At 51.5% G+C, this 19464-nt stretch overlaps 3 protein-coding genes across 3 annotated transcripts; all 3 read right to left on the bottom strand.

Annotated features, from left to right (window-relative positions):
- Positions 1–2567: 2567 nt before the first annotated feature.
- VPS33B (VPS33B late endosome and lysosome associated) lies at positions 2568–11608 on the bottom strand. Its single transcript, XM_081170726.1, has 23 exons — positions 11448–11608; positions 11273–11353; positions 10794–10855; positions 10533–10582; positions 9767–9834; positions 9177–9222; positions 8521–8615; positions 8254–8358; positions 7822–7918; positions 7256–7333; positions 7010–7083; positions 6732–6818; positions 6555–6645; positions 6129–6203; positions 5398–5462; positions 5227–5281; positions 5088–5134; positions 4768–4900; positions 4524–4597; positions 4337–4438; positions 4138–4213; positions 3480–3596; positions 2568–3079 (listed from the first exon to the last, which is right to left on the bottom strand). The coding sequence occupies exons 1-23, from the start codon at positions 11541–11543 to the stop codon at positions 3000–3002; spliced, it is 1854 nt and encodes a 617-aa protein (XP_081026852.1). The 5' UTR covers positions 11544–11608; the 3' UTR covers positions 2568–2999.
- A 1229-nt stretch (positions 11609–12837) lies between these two features.
- Positions 12838–14937, bottom strand: HDDC3 (HD domain containing 3). Its single transcript, XM_081170399.1, has 4 exons — positions 14679–14937; positions 14401–14456; positions 13933–14173; positions 12838–13382 (listed from the first exon to the last, which is right to left on the bottom strand). Exons 1-4 carry the CDS (start codon positions 14791–14793, stop codon positions 13252–13254), a joined length of 543 nt encoding a protein of 180 aa, XP_081026525.1. The 5' UTR covers positions 14794–14937; the 3' UTR covers positions 12838–13251.
- A 1532-nt stretch (positions 14938–16469) lies between these two features.
- NGRN (neugrin, neurite outgrowth associated) lies at positions 16470–19436 on the bottom strand. Its single transcript, XM_081170353.1, has 3 exons — positions 19301–19436; positions 19103–19213; positions 16470–18924 (listed from the first exon to the last, which is right to left on the bottom strand). Exons 1-3 carry the CDS (start codon positions 19414–19416, stop codon positions 18414–18416), a joined length of 738 nt encoding a protein of 245 aa, XP_081026479.1. The 5' UTR covers positions 19417–19436; the 3' UTR covers positions 16470–18413.
- Positions 19437–19464: the final 28 nt, after the last annotated feature.

Raw genomic sequence — 19464 nt, 5'->3', positions numbered from 1 at the left:
GGAAGGAACGTAACAGTTGCACACGTACGGTGCTTTGCGCGAGGCGAATCTCAATGTGTCAAGCATCTCCTCTGACATAGCGCTGCGGAGGAGGAGCCGGCCCGGTCAAGCGGAGCGTGGATTGGAGTGGGGATCCGCCCACCGGCTTTTCCAGCCCCTGCTTTAAAAGTAGGGTTGGGGCCGGACGGAGCGGGTCCTCCCTCTGCAAAACTGGCCCGGGGATTCCCCGAATGCGCACTGATTTTGCTGGAGGGGACGGGGACGGGTGCCACCCAGCCATCCCCTGGTCTCTGCCCAGGCCAGGGGGAGGGGAGGAAAACGGCAACGGCCAGGCGATTGCAGCCAGCACAGAGGGAGCAGTTGCCATAGCCCCGGGACCCCTTTCGTGGGCCATGGAGGCAAATGGGGCGCTGCCCCACACCCTCAGGCTACCCCCACCTGCCTGGCTCCTTCCTGACGACCAGAGGGTGGTTCTAGCCCAGGCTTCGTCAACCTCGGCCCTCCAGATGTTTTGAGACTACAATTCCCATCATCCCTGACCACTAGTCCTGCTAGCTAGGGATCATGGGAGTTGCAAGCCAAAAACATCTGCAGGGCCGAGGTTAAGGAAGCCTGTTCTAGCCTGTCAGTCCTAGAGCGCCAGTGTGCTTTAGTGGCTGGAGGTTAAGTCTCTGCTCAGCCATGGAGCTCACTGGGTGACCTCGGGCTGCTCCCCACATTCTATGACTGCTCTCAATCTAACCTACCTCACAGGGTTGTTCTGAGGGTAAAATGGAGAAGCGGGTAGAAGCACATGCACTGTCTTGATATCATTGGAGGAAGAAAGGCGGGATAGAAATGTAATCAATAAAAGAAAAATTGGCTCTGGTTCTACCTACTTGGGTCTTCCTGCCAGTCCCAGTGGGCACCAACCACCAGCGTTTTGCATTGCCCAGCATTCTTGACAAAGGCACTCTTTCCCCTTCAGGGGGTCTTGAGTGCTTGTCCACAAGGCTGTGCATCTCTTCTGCCAAAGGACCAAAGTCTATGCTGTGCTGTTCCTCCAAAAAATGGTGTGACTTGCACTCCTGTTTGCTTGCACAGCGGGTGGCAGGCACTACCACTATTGCCATAGGAAGGGATGGGATGCTGGAGTGCCATTGCTGTGTATGCCAAAAGGGGAAGATGGTCCTGGGGCTGCCACCCTCCATGGGGTGTCATGACTCTGGCAGCTGATGCTTGGTGGGCACTGCCAGTCTTGCTATCCTTTCTGTTTTTGGTGCATTTCCTTCCGAGGGTTGTGTTTGTTCCGCCTGAGCCCCCCTCCCCCATGACTGTAGGATCTGGCGGCCAGCCATTCTCTCCACTTCTTGCTGTAGCTTGCGCATTGGATTACTCACCTTCCTTCCCAAGGGAAAAATATCCACACCTTGACTGAGTAGGCAGCTTCTCCTGCAGCAAAGAAAGTCGAGAAAGCAAGCAGATAGAGGAAAGTGCTGCTGTGTGTTTCCCAGAAGCAGAAAGCGTTTTTTGACATACTGTCCTAAGGTCTCATTTGGCCAAAGGTCTGAATGGCCTATGACTCTTATCTTCCACAATACACCAGCAGACATGAGCTTTCTTTGCACCATTATGCACAGTTGTTTTGTACGGTGACAGTTTCTCTTATCTCTTCTGCCTCTTCTAAAGAGTGGGGGGGGGTCCTCTTTTTCCTCCTTTTTTATTATTACCTGTCCTTCACCCTGAGGTCCCAGCATAGGTTCAGCATTAACAATATTAAAAAACAATACAACTTACAACCATAAAATTAAGGTGCACCCTAAAAACACACCTCAAATGTCAAAAGCTAGGACAAAGAAGTGCATCTTCAGCATTATCAAAAAGCTATACAATGAAGGCACTGGATGCACCTCTGTAGGGAGTTCTACAGCTTAGGGACTGTTGCAGAGAAGGCCCTCTTCTGGGCTGCCCCCCCTCCACCTTTGACGGTGGAGGAACTACCAAGAGGGCCCCCACTGCCCCCAAGACGGTCTGTAGGGAAGGAGGTAGAATTTCAGATATTTGGGAACCTCCCTTCTCTGTTGCTTTTTCACTCTTGTGCTTTTATGTCGTGATCTATTTTATTTGAAATTTTTATTTTTATGTATCCCTTAGCCCTAACACTTTAACTAAAAAAAAGGATATAAAACCTTAGTAATAAATGTAAATAGTTGTGTAGAGTAGTCATTTTGGCAACTGCAGCTCAGTTTTCTTTTGGATCTTGCACAGACCCTGAGGCTGAAAGAGGCTCTTTTTCGTTGAGGGGAGAGGGTCTGCAATGGCTTCCTCTTCTCTCCTGTGTGCTGAGGCAGTCTCCCTGGGGGCCAGGGCCCTTCCCAGCTCCCACTGGCTTTGTGCCACTCCCCTACAGCTACAGCAGCCTTCCTTCCCTCCCCCCGCTTCTTGGTTGGCTTCACTGATCTGTTGGCAGAAGCTCCAAAGCACCTTAAACCGGGTAGTCAATGACAAAAGAAGCAGTTTCCCTGCCAGCACACTTTCCCCATATTGAGACGGAGGGAGAAAGAAGAAAGAGCAGGTGCTCAGACCAGTTACCAGACACATCTTTATTGCACTGCTCAAACTGGCAGGAGGAGTCACATTTGCAGGTGACCACCTCTCCCTGCATACTCCCAGTGCTATGGCAGGCCAGGAGGAGTCGCAGTGGAAGGGGGCAGTGGAAGGCCAAGTGTCTCCAGGGTGGGTGAAGGAAAGGCCCTCTCACTGGACAGGAGGCAGCCCAAAGTTCAAAGCAGTGGAGAGTCAAGCTCCTGAAAGAGCAGCCCGTTGCCTGCCATGGGCGGGCTGAGCAAGAAGGAAGAGACGTCCAAGCCCAGATTTCTTGCTGGGTAGAGAAACAACTTGCCAGCTGCCAGCCTACAGGAAGCAGTGGGGAGACTTTCCAGGTAGCATTGCTGCAATATCCGAGGGCTGCCACAGCTGCTTGAAGTATGCCCATCGCCCATGCCTTGCTGCAGAAGCTCTCATGCCCTTGTCTCTATCATTGATTCCAGCAGCCGGGCACTGTTGGTGATGGCTGTCGTCAGGAAGATGAACCTGATCCCTGCAAAAAGGGGAGCCAGAGAATGAAATTGCAAAAGGCAAACCAGGCTGCCTGGAGTCTGGTGAGAACAAAAGCCTCCACTGGCTTGCTCTAAGAGAGGCAAAAATAGCTAAATTCAAAGCCTTGAAAATATGTTAATTTAGGAAGCTTGCATGTGTTTGCTTATCTGCATAATTTATTAAACAATGTATTACAAGGAGCTATACAGAGAGGCCTCTCCAGCTTCTGATCCCTTTTTCAAACTTCATAAGAGCTAAATTCTTGCTTTCCTCTTACATTTAAAATAGTCTTTAAAAAGATGTATTATGCCAAACAAACAGTTATCTGGGATCATAAAACAGGGCAGGCCCACTGCCAGTTCCCAAGCCGCTGCTGCCTCTGGCTCAAGGATTGCTTTTACCTCTTTCTCTGCCAAGGAAGCGAAGAGCTGAGATCTCAGAGAAGGTGCAGCCACCTAAGAAGATGGCCAGAACGATGCGCTGGGAGTCCCAGGCAGGATTCTCCTCCACAGTGGTCTCTGCAAGGAGAACAGAGGAGGATGCAGCTGGTCTCCCTTGGTTTAATTCCAAGGAAATGCTTAAGCTCTAGGCAGGCATGAACACACAACTGAAGCAGGTGTATTTGTGTGTGTTAGTGTTATATATCAGGGAGGGCTGGGGGGGGGGGAAACTCTGCCTCAATCCCCAGAGAGCTGCTCTCAGTCGGTGTCCTAGATGGTATGAAGCACCTTCCTCACTTCAAGCTCTGGTGCTTGATAATGTCGTGTTTTACAAAAATGTATTAGTTTTTGGTTAGTTTTTTCAAAAAGTCAAGAAGGCATGCTGCATTTTTTTAAAATAATGAGTATAATGTCTAACCACCACTCCAGAGATACAACAGAGGGAACGTACACAGCTTCCTGTACTGCTCAGGCTATGGCGAATCCCCACACCACTCCATGCCCAGAGGACGTATGTTATCACACGTGGGGGAAATGATAACAAGAGAATACCCCATGGGGTGAAAGAGTATTGACAGAGCATGTTGGTGCTGCCCACTCTTTGCTCCCAGCCACTGACCTGCCACAGAAAATTCATTTCCCCCGAGGAGCCGCACCACCTCCTCCAGGCCCAGCCAGCTCTTGCGCTCCAGCACCTGCATGAGGCAGCCAAGATGGCAGTAGAGTTAGCAGAAGCCACAATAAGGGACATGGGCACTGGGGCCTGTCTTGGGAGGCTGGCCAGGGCCACAAGGGAAGAGGGGAGATCTGGTTTGCACCTGCTCTATCAACTTGCAGCTCAGGGGGATGTAGGCACCGCTGAAGACGTACGCCATGTCCCGGGGCACTTTCAGGTTGTACTCGCCATCCACACGGGGGATCTGGAGAAGGGGGAGAGATTTGTCTTATCAGGATGCCTGCTGCCCCACACCAACCTCACGGCTCCACCCCCCGCATAGCACTCACTAGTCCCAGCTTCTTGCTGATGCCTCGGAAATTGCTCTTCCTGGCTAGTGAGTTGAAGGCATCCGAGAGCTTCCCTGGAAGAGGAGGGCAAAAGGAAGCTGGTCATTGGGGCCAACAAGGTTTCAAGGAGCACTGAGCTCTTGTCTGCTCTGCTGAGGAGCTGCTCCTTCCTGGCTCATCAGGATGCCCCTCCACAGGACACACAGAGGCTCCAAAGGGAAACTGCTGCTGCAGGATGCTGTACCTGCCGCTCTGTCCGTCACCAGCTTGCTGACTTTGTTCTCCACGGCTGTCAGGGTCTCCCCTGGCACCTGCTCTGTCAGGAGCCCCAGGTGCTTCAGGTTATGGAAGGTCAGCAGATGCTCTGGTCCATAGCTCTAGAAGGGAAGGGTGGGGGGAGATGAGCATCAGGGCAGAGGAGGACTGCAGGGGATCACAACAAAGGGGAGCATGAGTCCAGCAGGACCAGCACCAGCCAGGAGGAACTGCACATCTACAGAGGCTCAGGAAAGCCAATTTCCCTCTCCTCCTGCCCAAAGGAGGACTGCTTCCTTCCCGCCTCACCTGGAGGTACTGGGTTTTCAGGGAGCGATAGTCCTTGGGGGCGAACCCTGGAGCAACCAGAAGAAAGGAGATGTGAATGTGCTGCAGCACACCCCTGCACGCTCCCATGGCTCCCCTCCTCCTGCAGCAGAGCACCCACCGTTCTCCGTGATGGACAGCAGGCACAGCATGCGCAAACTCTCAAGGGGGGAGACCTGCAAGGAGGGAGAAAGAAATTTTAACTTTTTGTACAATTATATGATCTGGTGAACCCAGACACCAACTGAGGTCAGTGCTTGCATTTTCTCCCCACCCCGGGCCTCTCCCTTACCTGTCGGTCAATGTGCTCTTCAATGAAGCTGATACTGTCGCGGAGGTCAAATCCTTCCAGGAGGGCTGCAAAGGCAAGCGGGGCAGGGGGCGGGGAGAGCAGAATCAGCCCATGCTTTCTAACTCTACTAGAGAGTTTCAGTATGCTCCCCCTCCCCTCAAAAAAATCCCTTTGCTTCCCAGCAGCATATCTTGCAACAGCCATGCTCAGAGGCACTTGTAAACCTTCTGGGTTAGAAAGCACAAACTGTTCCATAAGAATCCATCAGTTGAGGCTGAGAACCCTCTTAACTGTACCGGTTTTGAAACAGAAAGGAGCCCTGAGATTGGCAAGTATGGGGGGTTCCCTCTCCGGTCACCCCATTGTCTCTCTTGTCTTCCAGTCTAACTCCCCAAATTCAGCACCTGAGTATTATCATCAAGTTCAACCGCTATAGGTCTTCAACTGCAATAGATAAATTCTTGATTGTTTAGTGGTCCAAATCTTGGGTGTAGCAAGCATGGAATTTCAGTTGAGGGGAGAGAAATAGCAACAAGAACATCTAAGGCACTGAGGGCTTTTGGGTTTTTTCCAAAACTCAGGAGGCAGTAAGATATTCTAGAAGCCTGAAAAGATGTAAAACCAGCTTCCTGGCTTCTTCAGCTACTGAGCACCTGGATTTTTACATGCCTGAAAATGAGGCTCTTAGGGCTCAGGAAGCTAGATCGAGGGGGGAAAGGTCAGAATCTCACCATGCTCTGTCTTCAGCAGCTCCTGGAAATCTTGCTTGGTTTTTTTCTTCATGATGGATTCGCATGCTCCAATATCTGCAGGCACAAGGAAGACTCTTGAACTAGGGCAGCACTAATCAAGGGAGGCACTGACCCAGAGAAAAAGACAAATCACAAGCTGTTGCTGACAGGGGATGGAGTTTACAGCACTGCAGGGGTGCACAGCACTCTTCCCACCCTCTCTCCTTGTGCCACTTCAACCCCATTGTTCTTCTGCTCTCCATGGGCAAAAGGCAGCATGTGGCTCATGGGCTACAGATTCCCCACCCCAGAACGAGGCTACCGGGCCAGGTCTGTAGAAGGAAGTCAGTGATGACACTCTGCTGCTCCTAGCTGCCCCTCCCCCATTTGATGTTGTTGCCCCAGGAGGGAGAGGAGGAGACCTACGGAGACTCAATAGGCGATGCTCTTGCTTCAAGCCTTTCAGTTCCTGGGAGACAAAGTTCTTCATCTGCTTGATGTCCATCCCTCGCCGTCGCTGCAAAGGTAGAACACTTCTTGCATCCTGAGGCATCCAGGAATCCTACCCGCCCCCCACTGCCCCTCTCTGCTTATCCCACTCACGTCATACTGCGCCTGCAGGTTCCGGGCCTTCTGGCTCAGGAAACCGAAGACACTGGAGAAGTGCTCGTTGCGGATCTGACTGAAGACCTGCAGGGAGAGGCAAGTAGGGTGGCCAGACAGCACCTAGCTCCCCCCATTTAAGCCAACCCTCAGCTCACAGCACTAGTGCTCCCACCACTTGCCCCCACAACAGGGCAGCACCTTCTGCTGCTATCGAGAGGCCTTAAATTCCCTGACCAAACCTGCCTTCAGGAGGAGAAGGGAAGGCAGACACTCACCTTGTCCTGAGCATTTAGCAGGACTTTGATGCTCCGATCGGAGGAGGTGACATCTGGGCCAAAGTCAACGCTCCCTGCAGAAAGTGAATTCACCAGGGTGCTCGCTTGACAGGACACCTGGCCTGCGAGCAGCCTCTGCCCCCAAGTGTCAGCTGATCAATGACTGTTCTGGGAGGCAGGCAGGCCCTCCTGACCTTTGGAGAGGTAGCAGGTGGGGAAGCAGCCCCCCCAGGAATGGAAACTTACCACACTTGATGCGGAAAGTATCGTCCACCAGGCCTTCGTACACAACCTGGGAACAAAGGGCTGTGACATAATCCACGTCTGAAAAGAGAGCCAGGAGGGGGTGAGATGGGCAGGTGGCAGAAAAGAGTATCAGAACAGAAGGGGACACCTCCTGGGAGGAGAGGGGGTGTACACCCTAGGCTTCTTCCCCACCCACACCCATAAGAGGGAAGGGCCATCCTAGGCAGAGAAACTGTCTTGCATGCAGAGGGCATCAGGTTCAATGGCATCTCCAGGCAAGAGCTGGGAGAGAGACTCTGCCTGAAATCCTGAATAGCTGCCCCTAGAGCTAGGTGGACCAAAGATCTGAATTCACTGAAGCCAGGGGCCCACGTCCAGGAGATCTCTTTTGTTTTACAGCATTTCATGCATCTCAGCTTAACAAAAATAGCTGTACTTGCTTGAATTACACAGATGAATGCTTAGGCTCTTTCAGAAACTTCCAGTCACAACCTTGGGCCAGGACTCCAGGCATGATACCAGGCCCCATCTGCCCGTCTAACAGAACCTACTTCTCATGCCCTTACCTCTGTCCACAAGGAATACGTGACCAATCTCTGGCTTCCGGCCCACACTGTCAATGTCGCTTTCCTCCACCACTTCACGCCAGAGTTCATGGACCATCTGGGAGAAGATCAGACCTGCCCGTCAGCCCAACCAGTGTAGCTGGGAGAAGCCCCCATCAAGGAGGCAGGAATCCTGCCTCTGACCCCAACAGCCCCGTTTAAGTGACTTGACAGAATCCAGCTGCTTGCTTGTCTTGCACTAACTTTGCTACCCACTATGATATGATTCTAAGGTCTCACCAATGTGGAGGAAAGCTCTTGGAAACATCTGTATTCAGAGCTCTTTCTGCTTATATACTCAATACATGCCCACCCCATCCTACCCAGAGACTTTCTGCTCTCTGGACCAGGCCCCTCTCACATTCTTTCAGCTGATCCTCCTCAAGGCCCCACCTTAGCACACCGGCCAATTCCGTAGGTCCTGCTGAATGGTCCATAGAGAGAGTTCATCAGTTGCAAGGCCTGGGCCACGGTGCTGATCCAGCGCTGGTCTCCTTCCTACTGGGCCACAAGAGAAGGAAGCTGTGATTGACACAAGAGGGTGGAAATTGAAGTTGTGCCTAAAATTCTTGAGCTGGTACTTGCTGTGTGACACTGAGGCAAACAAGGGGGAGGAGGGCAGTGTGAATAGATAGGGACATTGCAGGAGTCAATACTGACCAGGAAATAGTCACGGAAGAATTCCGGGAGCTCCATGCTGATTATGTCATCGTCCAAAGGGAGTAAGTAGAAGGACCACTCATCCCAGGTCACGTCTGCCAAGGAACCAGGACAACACAAGGGGGATTTTGCCTTTGACCCATGATACAACCTCTCCACTGGCTTAAATTAGCTGCTTGGAGTAACTCAGGTGACTGGTCAGAGGTGTTTTTTAAATTTTATTTTAAACGTAGCAATATTACTTATTCATTCATTCTTCTTATACACAACCCTTCCTCCTGGTGTTGCCCAGCATAGTGAACAATCATCTTAAAACATGATCAAAATACCTTAAAAGATGAAAAACTAACCACAAATTAACTAACCACAACACAGATCAATCCCATACATGGAACAATGAACACTGGCATATTCAGACTGCAATCTTATGCCATTTAACTGGAAGTTAGCCTTATGAAACACAGTGCATCTTACTTTTGAGTAAGCATGAACAGGACAGCGTTGCTCAAAGTTTCTGAGCTTGGGGTAGGGGATGCCGGGGAGCCAATCACCAGCTGAACTGCTGCTTTCCTCAAGTACAGCCCCCTCCCCACCCTCTGACTTTGATCCTGATGTCCTGCCAAGCAAAATCTCTGTTCTTTGTCTCTGAAACTCACCCCCATAGATCCCCTCTTCTTCCAGCACCATCTCACATGTGTAGAACTGGAAAGGGTTGGAGAAGACAATCAGCTCCAGGCAGCCTTGGGAACAAGCAGTCTAAGTGCCCCTAGAACCCCCTTCTACTGAGAAAAACTGAAGAGACTTCTCCAAGGGCAGAGGAGGGTGTTTTACAGGCACAACCAATTTTAGCCTCTAAACTGTTGCAGAGAGTGAAATTGGCGGTGGCTAAATTGAAACATGTTAAGCTCAACCAAACGTCTGGGGGCTTGGGAGATAAAAGAGGCCGCCTAATTCTACACCCACATACCACCCACTGCCCAGACTACACAGGAAGCTGCCTTATAACAAATCAGAACATTGGTTCATCTAGCTCAGTATTGCCCACAAATCAATGCATCTTAGAGCTGGGCAGCCCAGGCAGCAGCCACAGCCCAGACTGGGAAATACCACCCAGCCAGAGGGACCAGCCAGCCAGCAGCACTTCAGAAGGTCCACACATCACATCATTGCTGAGCTACCCCTGGACTACTTGGAAGGTAAATCCCAAGAAACCCGACCCCACAACTCCCGGCTACAAGAGACTCGCCTTCTGAGGACTGAAGATAATCTTGTACTTGCGGGTCCGGCCAGCTGCCTTATCGGCGTTTACTATGTCTAGGAAAAAAAAAATGAGTCAAGGAGCAGGCAAGGCTGGCCAAGCCCTTTCTAGGCAATCCAGGAAAAGGCTGTCCACATTTTTTTATTTAGAATATTTTTAATTTAATCTCAAGGCAGCTTTGCAACAGATTGTAATAATACAGAACACCCCAGGAACTTGCACAAAGACCCCTTAGTCCCATACTCTTGCAGCTTGGGGTGTGTGGTAGAAATACCTGTTGAGATAGATGCAGGTAGGCAGACTGCCAAGAACCAGGAGAAGAGACAGGCTGAAACCCACTCCCCAATTACTCAGCATCCCCCTGAATTCTGGTAGCAGCCTGAAACATTACCATAGGCAGGGTAGATAAGACTTCTGCTCTAACCTAGTCATGATACCCTTCTTCCATAATTGCTCAGGGCACTGCTATAATCAGACCACTACACAGTTCATATTTCTTTCAGAGGTGCTCAGCACAGACTGTCCATACTGGGACCTCCTGCTAAGCCTGGGAGCTAGGAAGCAGCCTTGGTCCATTTAGTTCAGTATTTTCTACACTGACTGGCAGCAGTTCTCCAAGGTTTGAGGCAGGGAGACATTCCCAGCCCTACCTGGAGATTGAACCTGGAACTTTTGGCATGTAAATCAGATCTACCACTGACAACTACCATTATTGCTCCTCCCTCAGGCCAGCACATGCAAACCACCAGCTTACCTGCCACGTACTTCATGTTCCTGATCCGTGGCCGCACCAAAAAGCACAATCTTGGGAGAAAGAAACAAAACAGACAACATGAAAGGAGTAGTCTTAGAAACAGCTCTGCTCTGTCTGCCTGTGGGTGACCTTGTCCCATGGCTCAGGGATGGAGAAACACCACCTTTCCCTGGAAAGCAGAAAAGAGGCAGGCAGGCAACCCCATGCAGCAGGCTCAGTAAGCCCTGGCCAGACAGGGCAGGCCTCCTGCCTCACACTTACTGATCACTGGTACTGTGGGCTGGTTTATTCTCCACTTTGTAAAGTTTGTCCACTTCATGTTGCTGCAAAGAGAGATGGAAGCAGAGTGATCAGCTCCACATCCTGCACAGCACCCCTGCTTCTTGAGGGTGGTGGTGGTGGTGGTGGGGTGACTCCCTTTTCCTCTTTCCCCATTTCCTCTGATTTATGCAGCAACTAAATTGGACAGAAGTTGCCAGTAGGCACAGCTCAAGTGGGATCCTCCACGTTCAATTCCTCACCCCAGCACCCTCATGTCAGTCTCCCGCCCCTTGCCCTTTTCTCCTAGGTGAGCTTTTGTGCTTTCAGCAGCTGCCTTAAAGCCCGGGCAGTCGCAACATGGGAAGCCTTCCCACCGCTGTCCGTACTACAAGGGGGCGGGGGCGAGAAGCTGCTCCTGCCGAATTTCTGCCTGCCTGAAGGAACAGGAAGAGGGAGCGAGCGGGGAGCTCCTCGCGCACCTTGAGGATGGAGACGTTGGCGATACGGTCGAGGGGGCTCATCAGGTCGGCCTCGATGAACAAATCTTTCTTGCCGGGGAGCTGCAGCGAGACGGAGAAAGAGGCGAAGCGTCATTGCCAGGCAAGGGCCATGAGGAGCAGCTTTCGCTTTCGCCCCAGTACCCGCCCATCCCACCTGCTCCAGCAAGTAGACCAGCTGGTCCCGCGCCAGGCGCTTCAGAAGACTGAAGTCCGGCAGCTCCGGGGCGTCGCGGTGACCGGGGGATGCCATGGCTGGTAGGGTAGGACGTCGCCCTTCCTTCCCGGAACCCTCCACAGCGAACGCTGTTGCTGCCGGGACAGCCCGGAAGTGGACCTGCTGCCATGACAACGCGGCCCAGCCGGCTTCCGTTCGCGCCCTCGTCCGCTGTTATTATTGTTCCGACTCCCCCATTTTTCCTCGTTGAGGTGGTGGGGAAACTTCTCATTGGCTGCCCGGTGATGCTGGGAGGGCAGAGCCAACCGCGGCCGCATTTGTTTCCCTGCTAAGAGGGAACGCTACTTGCCTTCCTCGCAGCAGGCTGCTTCGGTGCATACTGCCCCATCCCTGGGGGAGGGGGGCTGCCCCCCCAACCCAGCCAGCTCCCTTCCTAGGCGAGCGTTCACCTCTCGGAGATCTCTCCCCTCCTTAGTCCCAAAGCAAACTGTGACCACCCTTGGGGCAGTTTCCTTTTCTAACGTTGTCAGGCCAGCCACTTCATTGCTGCATTAATGCCTGGTCAGCTCCATGAGCCCAAGGAGAAAAGCATTATCACCTGGAGAAACTTTGTTTTGGTGATTTATACCAGGGGCAGCACTCCCACTCACCCCATCCTTGAAGCTGGAAACCCTCCCTCTACCCCTCACCGATAGCCAGGGAATAAGCCCACCTCCTTGCAAGTTTTATAGACTGATGCCAATGCGGAGTCACAACTTGCTCAAGGCTTTTATTGAGAACCACTCTCAACATGCATGCTTTTGCTATCCAGCCAAGCAAAGTGGGTGGGTGAGAGAAGTAAGATCCTGGAGAAATGACTGGCAGAATCCGAGACCAGGGGAAAGAGACGGCGGAAGAAGATTGGAAGAAATTTAAAATTTATATTAAGGAATACTGTAAAATTAATGAATGCTAAAATGTTATGGTTATAAAAAGTAAGTGGATTACAGCTGTAAAGATTAAGTTAAAAGAAAAGAAAAGAATACAATTAGATAAAATTAAGGGTGAGGATTTGCTGAAATAAATTTAGGAATTGGAACGCAGAAAGGGGAGGTATGGGGAGGTCGGTGAAATAAGATTTAAGAAAAAAAGGATATGAAATTATACATGTTTGTTTTTGTGTATGTATGTTTGTATTGTGTATTGCTTGTGTTTATATAAATTGTGAAAAACCAATAAAAAAATTTATTAAAAAAAAGAGAAGTAAGATCCTGGGAACGGAGACACTCCATTATGCTCCAGGAACCATAGTGCAATGTGATCTTCTGTAGATGCCCATAATGAGCTGAGAGAAGAAGGATGCTGTGCTTGAACTGCAGGTGTGAGAGAGTTCTTTGTAGTCTTGCCCTCCAAAGGTGCTGCAATAGCCAGGCCACGTGGGGAAAGGAGTAGGCCAAGTGGTACCCTTAGGTTGCCTTCTTCTTTATTTGCAGAGACTGGGGGTGGAGGGGCAGAGAAAGAAGTGAGCTACTTTCATCCTCTCCCCTTGTATGCCATAATGTCTACACTTGTTCCAGAGGATGGATAAGGCATCTGGCGAGGTTGCCTTGTTTCCAGCATACTTTCAGAGTATTCCAAATATATGTAGAGGGCATCACTTTACACTGACAGTACCTAGTGAGGCAGGATAAGAGTAAGTGGGACCGCAGACAAATTGGCGAAATTCTCCATTTTTTATCTAGTAGCTCAGCAAGCTTTGTGGCCTCCTTTCCCTTCCAGTGGATTTGACTGCAGCTTAGCCATGTCACTCAGGTAGCCCTCTGGCTTTAAACAGCAGCCACAATTTTTCCTCCAACACCGGGTTTGTCCCGCGCAAGCCCGTCACTACCTTCGAAGCCCAGTGGAAGTACTCCTGGACTCGGTTCTCGGACCAGCCTGGCCAAAGAGAGACAAACCCACAAGTCAGAAATTCACACTTGCATCCATACACAAGCCTGACTACTGCTTTGCCACACACTGTGACAGCTGGACTTGCTTTGCTACTTTAAGGAGGGGATCAGAGCCGCTCAAGAAGTGGGGTGGAGACTGTGTGATCTCCCTGACCTGTTCCACAACAGCATTGATGTCTACTAGCTAAACCTGTTCTCATAGGTGCTTGACTCTTCAGTTGACAGCAGAGCTCACCAGAGACTAATTTGGGAAAAGCTACATGACTTTGATATTTGAACTCATTTTTGTGTGTGGCCGGAACTGTGTACAGCATAGGAAGGTTTTGTATTATGTTTTGTCCAAGCTGAATATTTTAAAATGCTGTACTAGATCCTGCCCCCACCAGATTATAGATTCAGAGCAGAAGTCTTAATAAATTAGTTATTGAGCTCCTGTTCTGTAACACAGAAAAGGACAGCAAGGATCCTGCCATCCCATGCCAGCTACTCCCCCTCCTTTCAGAAGGGCTGCCCAAGGTGGCTGGCCAGAGACGGACCTCGGGGTGTGCAGCGGTTGAGATCTCGCAGGTTGTACAGCTTGTCTGCCAGTTTCACCAGCTTGGCCTCTCGGCTGCTCTGAGCAGCTTGTTCAATCTGCAGCCGCTTGCGCTCCTTCTTGGCCAAAGTCTTGTCATCCGTCACTTCCTCCACAATTCGCCTCACTTCCTCCCCGAAGTGCTCCTCGATCTCTGAGAAGGTGGTGTCTGTGTCTTCAACAGTGTCATGGAGGAGAGCAGCCTGGAAATAGGAGGTTCTTGATGCTCAGTTTCTAAAAGACTTTGATCCCCAACACCCTGCCCTCTTCTTTGAAGTACTTCTCTGCAGGAATGCAAGGCCATTCACACATGCTTAATGGCACACTTATTATGAGTTTTCCAGGCTAAGCCTTGCCACGCTGTGCCTGGAAGCTTTAAACTAGGACAGGGAAAATATCAGGGAGGGGGAGGGAGAGGGAGTGCCCTTACCTGTAGTATTGCAATTTCCGTTATTCCAGCTTCCTGTGCCAGTATCTGGGCTACACCTGGGGGGGGGGGGGTTAGACAGAGGGGTAGTACTTAGCTTCTAAAAGGAATAAGAGAATTGTAGAAATGGAAGGTATCCCGAGGGCCATCTAGTCCAACCCCCTGCAATGCAGGAATCTCAACTAATGCATCCACGACAGATGACGAACTGGAAGTGTAGCCCCGTCCCCACTGCATTGCAAAAGAAAGCGCACACTGCACATGCTCAGGAGGCTGCTCACCGATGGGGTGGTTGATGTACGGCGTGCTTTCCGGGTCTTTGCGGCGCTGCGCCGCGTGCTTCCGGGCCGCGAAGTCCGCGGCGTCCAGCAGGCGCACCGCGTCCGGGGCACTCATGGCCACCGCCGGGGAAACGGTTGCTCTCCCCAGATGCAAAGCGCAGGCGGCCTAATGCCCAAGAGCACGCGGGGCGGGCAGGCACTCCGGTAGCCCTTTTGCAAAGGCGATGGAGGGAGGGCGGTGGGCTGGTTTGGCGGGGAAGGGAAAGGGCTGCCAACGGGATGGAAAGGCCCCTTCCGGGTTCTTTTACCGCCGTCGCCTCCGCAGGGGTGGAAATGAGACGCAGAGGAAACTGTGGCATCAGCTGGACAATTGATCGCCCCCACCGCTCTCAACCAAATGGTAGCAGCCAGGAAAGGACTATTAAATCCAATACGTACTTCGACCTAGGCAGGGAAATCCAAGCTTAGTTGTTTGAAAAGGGGCGTGCAGATTGAAGGGGTTTGTGCAAACTTGACTGCAGCAGCACGCGGCCGTTTTCGCAATTAAGATCATCCCCAACTGTTCCCCTATCTTTAAGCAGCTCTGTTTCTCTATGCACCTGGGAAATGAGCTGAGGAGGGTAGCATTGAGGATAAATCATCCTACTCTCCGTGTTGCTATCAAGTACACAACCTACATTAAACCAGAATTTCCATTAAAAAACACAATCACCATCATGTATACTTGGAGTTGTTAAATGTGGCTTTAAAATGCTGTGGTGGACCATAACCGCTGCTCCACATTCCCTTTCAGCTGAGGGTGTTTTGAATGCCCTGCAAAAGGCCAGTCTTCCCCAAACCTCTGTCTTGGCTACCTACAGTAATGGGTCTTTTATTGACTCAGCCTGCAGCTACACTGTTCTTTTGTTCTCTACAAAGTGTAAAACGAACGAAGGCATCACAGAAACAGGGCAATGTATGCAACTCTAGCCCTGGTAGTATGTTTGGGTCATGCTATTCAACTGATGGACATAAGGCTGACTGATACTGACAAGACTAGTTGAAACAAAATTTTAAAAATCCATGCACCTGAAAGCTCATACCAATAACTAACTTAGTTGGTCTCTAAGGTGCTACTGAACTAGGTTCATCTAGCAGTTAGCATCTCCAACAGGCAGCCCACTTTTCCAGATCTCTGGCAAAATGTATTTCCCCTTTAGAGATACAGGAGACTGCATGCAAAGCAACCGCTGCTGTTCTGCTACCAGGTGGTAGCCCTTCCCATCTTGAAAGCAATGAGGGTACCTGGAGGTTCTGCAACACAAGTTCACTGAAATGAATAAAAGGGCAGAGCCCTTTCACAGACCGACTGCAATAAAGCCTCAGAGGTAAAGGTAAAGGGACCCCTGACCGTTAAGTCCAGTCGCAGACGATTCTGGGGTTGCAGCGCTCACCTCGCTTTACTGGCTGAGGAGCCGGTGTTTGTCCGCAAACAGCTTCCGGGTCATGTGGCCAGCACACTAAGCCGCTTGTAGTGAACCAGAGCAGCGCACGGAAACACTGTTTACCTTCCTGCCGGAACAGTACCTATTTATCTACTTGCACTTTGATGTGCTTTTGAACTGCTAGGTTGGCAGGACCAGGGACCAAGCAACGGGAGCTTACCCCTAGACTCTGGTTTAGACCACAGCGCCACGCACGTTCCTTACAATAAAGCCTCAACCCCCACCCAATTAAAGGGGGGAAAAACCCCCCTTGCTGCTTTATATAAGAATGCAGTTAACTGCACATTTGTAGAATAAAACAGAAGCATTAACTTGAAATATTTAAGTATTTTATTACTTAAATAAGGATTTGAGGGTAGAAAAAGCTGTAAGAAATGCTTGGATAACAGAAAAAACTTTTGAGCTGAGACTGTCTCATATCTTTATTGCTTATAATTCACTCATGAACTTGGAAAGTGTAAATTTATTTTCCTGCTTCCACTTCCATGCCACAGAAGTAGTAAAGACTTTTTATGTAGCATATTGGTATCCCATTTTTTCCAGTCCCATGAAGTCTTCCTAAGAGCAATGCCAATTCCACAAAGGTGAGCCTTGCCCAGTATAGCTTACTTTCTTTTCCTGGGTTTTTCAGCCTCACTCATCTTCTTCTCTGCTCTGAGGACAGAGGGAAGCAAAGACCATCATGTGCTTCCCATTCACCAGACACATGCAGTGGAGCACCCCCCCCCCCAGCTTGGCTTCACCTCCTATTGATTAGAATGGGAACTCTGAAACCTCAACTTTAGAAACCCGTAAAAGTATCCCACCAAGCCAGCAAACGGGAGACCCCTCTGCCTGTAGCACAATCTTTTACATTCTGTAAAATAAAAAACAACAACAGAAAATTGAGGTTTTGAAGGGTAGAGCACACTCACATCTTCTTCATTCCTCTTACCCTACAGATCTTGCACTTTTATTGATCATCCCAAATCACTGATAGGAGGATCAGAAAGTCATTTCCCTCTGACAGCAGGCACTTCATGCTCCTCACACAGGAATTCCCTCATGCTCAGGATGAACTGGTTTGGGCTTGTTTGACATGACAGACATGGGTAGGAGCACAGAATATGGATCCCTCCTATTATTAGGCTGAGAAGAATTTTATCCATAAAAATCCTTTTAATTGCTTATGCTGTGTCCTGCCACCAATCCTGCTCAGGTAACTATTTTCATGATCTGAAGGGCCAAACTGTCACCAAGGAGCAGGGCAGGAGCGTTCTGGCACCCAAATGAGGCCTCAGTGCAAGAGCACAGCTTTCACCCAGCTCCAAGTAATTGAAGGGAGAGGGCAGGCAAGGCACTTCCAAGCCCTGAGCCTATGGGCTACCCTTTCACACACCAGCCACGAGACAGACATTCAAGCAGGGCCTCGCTAGCCCAGCCTGGTACCCTCCAGATATTTTGGACTAGCTCCTATCAGCTGTGCTGGCTGGGGCCAATGGGAATTATAGTCCTGAACACCAGGAGGGCAGCAGGTTAGGAGGGGCTGAGTGCCCAGGTTAGCTGGGCAGTTTGCTAAGAATTACTTCTCTGGCGCCTGCAAAAAAACCAAACAACAACCTACCAACTTCTACACTAAAAAGAGTAAGTGAGCTTCCCCAACCTGCTTTTCATAGTAGGTGGCTGGGGCTTCCTCTCAAGAAGGGGTAACAGGCATCTGAGGAACTTTAAGAATCCCAAGCTATTAATCCCTTCCAAAATGCTTTCAGAAAGGCATGGAGGCTTATCATCATGCACTTGCTTTCATAGGCCTGGGAGACCTTGCTGCTGTTGCTGCAGTCACTACTGCTGAGTCCCTGCAGGGCCACATGGCTCTTTCTGAGTCTCTCATCTGCATGTGTCCAAGGGAAATTCTAACCACCTGCATCACAGCACTTTGTAAAGGCGAAACTCAGCAGGACCCTTTATATAAGCCTGGTGTTCACCTCTCAATGCTTGATGATTCTGCTCTGAGCAGACAGAAAAAGCCTAGGCAAGGGTGGTCCCTTGTACTGCAGGCAGCAGACTTCTCCTAGCTGCCTGGGAGCAGAATCTGAGCAGGAAGTCCCCTGAAGGGCCAGCTTTTGACTCTAGTGAGGAGGGGCCACCACAACAGGACCCCACCCCCTTTTTAGGAGCTGGATGTGGCCATTTTAGCTACAGGGACAATCCAGACAAGGTATTGCCCTTGACATGCAAAAAGAGGCCAGTGCCTTCCAGCACTGCCAGATGCTCAGGCCTGCTGGGTTTGGGGAAGCCTGTAAAGGAAGTTCCCATCGCTGTCGAAGAACTCTCGGCCCTTCTGCACGACTTTCAGCTGGGACTCCCAGGTGCCCTCAGCCACCATCGCTTCCAGCTCCTCCGGGCTCGGCCCCCGCCAACCCCGACCTTCCTCCTCCTCGTCTTCTTCCTCCTGCTGCTGCTGCTTTTGTTGCTGCTTCTCCGGCGCAGAGGGGCCCGCACGTGCCGCCCTGGGGGCGACTGGCCGGGAGAGCGCCGCCGCAGCGCCAGGGGCGGGAAGTAGACGGCCGGCGGCCTCGGTGGCCACGACGATCCTGGGGCGGGCGCTGCTTTCGGGGATCGAGGCCACAGCGGCGGCGGCCTTGGCGTCTTGCTTAGCTCTCCGCTCCGGTGAAGGGGAGAAGCGGCTCCGGAGGACTCGAAGGACGACCCCAGGTTCCACCTGGAAGCTCCGCGCCAGGCGGGAGACGGGCCACTCCTCCGGCAGCTCCTGGCTCAGGTACCTGGCGCAAAAAGGAGAAAGAGAAGTTGCAGGGGCGCGTTGGAGAAGCGTCGCCCGCGCCCCGCTTGGGGCGGAGAGAGAGAGAGACGCGGCTCGTCGCGAGCTGCCGTCGGGGCTCCCCTTCCTCCTCCTCCTCCGCCACCTTCCCTGCGGTCGACCTCCCTGGCCTCCGCTCTTACCGGATCTGCTCCATGGCCTGGCGGGTCAAGGTGCGCTCAGGGGGCCCGCGCGGTTCCATCAGCCTCTGCATTTTTCGCAGGCGGATCGCCTTCTCCTGGCGCTTCAGCAACCTGTCGGCGGGGAGAGAGAGAGATGAGCGTCTCGGGCAGGCGAGCTCCTGGGCCAGGGAGGGAAGCTGTCGAGGGATCGGGCCTTACCTCTCCACCTCCTGCTCCACCTCCGGCTGCTCCTCGGGCAGTTTGCCTTCTGCCTCTCTCGCCGCCAGCCGAGCAGCCACCCGCCTCAGACCCACCAAGCGTCCAGACCCGGCCATTGTAGCTCAGAGGAAAGAGACTGGCGAGGCCGCGCCGTTTAGGAGCAC

This window comes from Podarcis bocagei (genome assembly GCF_964188305.1).
Source record: "Podarcis bocagei genome assembly, chromosome: 14".
NCBI lineage: Eukaryota > Metazoa > Chordata > Lepidosauria > Squamata > Lacertidae > Podarcis > Podarcis bocagei.
This window is presented reverse-complemented; position numbering and strand designations above follow the sequence as displayed.

Bases quoted from the DNA above. Each gene is read 5' to 3' on its own strand.
- VPS33B (XM_081170726.1), bottom strand. From the start codon at position 11,543: ATGGCATCCCCCGGTCACCGCGACGCCCCGGAGCTGCCGGACTTCAGT. The intron at 9,835-10,532 runs GTAAGCTGGTGG...TTTTTTTCCTAG, and splicing joins GAACATGAAGTACGTGGCAG to ACATAGTAAACGCCGATAAG. The intron at 3,080-3,479 runs GTAAAAGCAATC...CCCTTTTTGCAG, and splicing joins CTTCCTTGGCAGAGAAAGAG to GGATCAGGTTCATCTTCCTG.
- HDDC3 (XM_081170399.1), bottom strand. From the start codon at position 14,793: ATGAGTGCCCCGGACGCGGTGCGCCTGCTGGACGCCGCGGACTTCGCG. The intron at 14,457-14,678 runs GTGAGCAGCCTC...CCCCCCCCCCAG, and splicing joins GTACATCAACCACCCCATCG to GTGTAGCCCAGATACTGGCA. The intron at 13,383-13,932 runs GTCCGTCTCTGG...CTCTTTGGCCAG, and splicing joins CAACCGCTGCACACCCCGAG to GCTGGTCCGAGAACCGAGTC.
- NGRN (XM_081170353.1), bottom strand. From the start codon at position 19,416: ATGGCCGGGTCTGGACGCTTGGTGGGTCTGAGGCGGGTGGCTGCTCGG. The intron at 19,214-19,300 runs GTAAGGCCCGAT...CCCCGCCGACAG, and splicing joins GTGGAGCAGGAGGTGGAGAG to GTTGCTGAAGCGCCAGGAGA. The intron at 18,925-19,102 runs GTAAGAGCGGAG...TTTTTGCGCCAG, and splicing joins CAGGCCATGGAGCAGATCCG to GTACCTGAGCCAGGAGCTGC.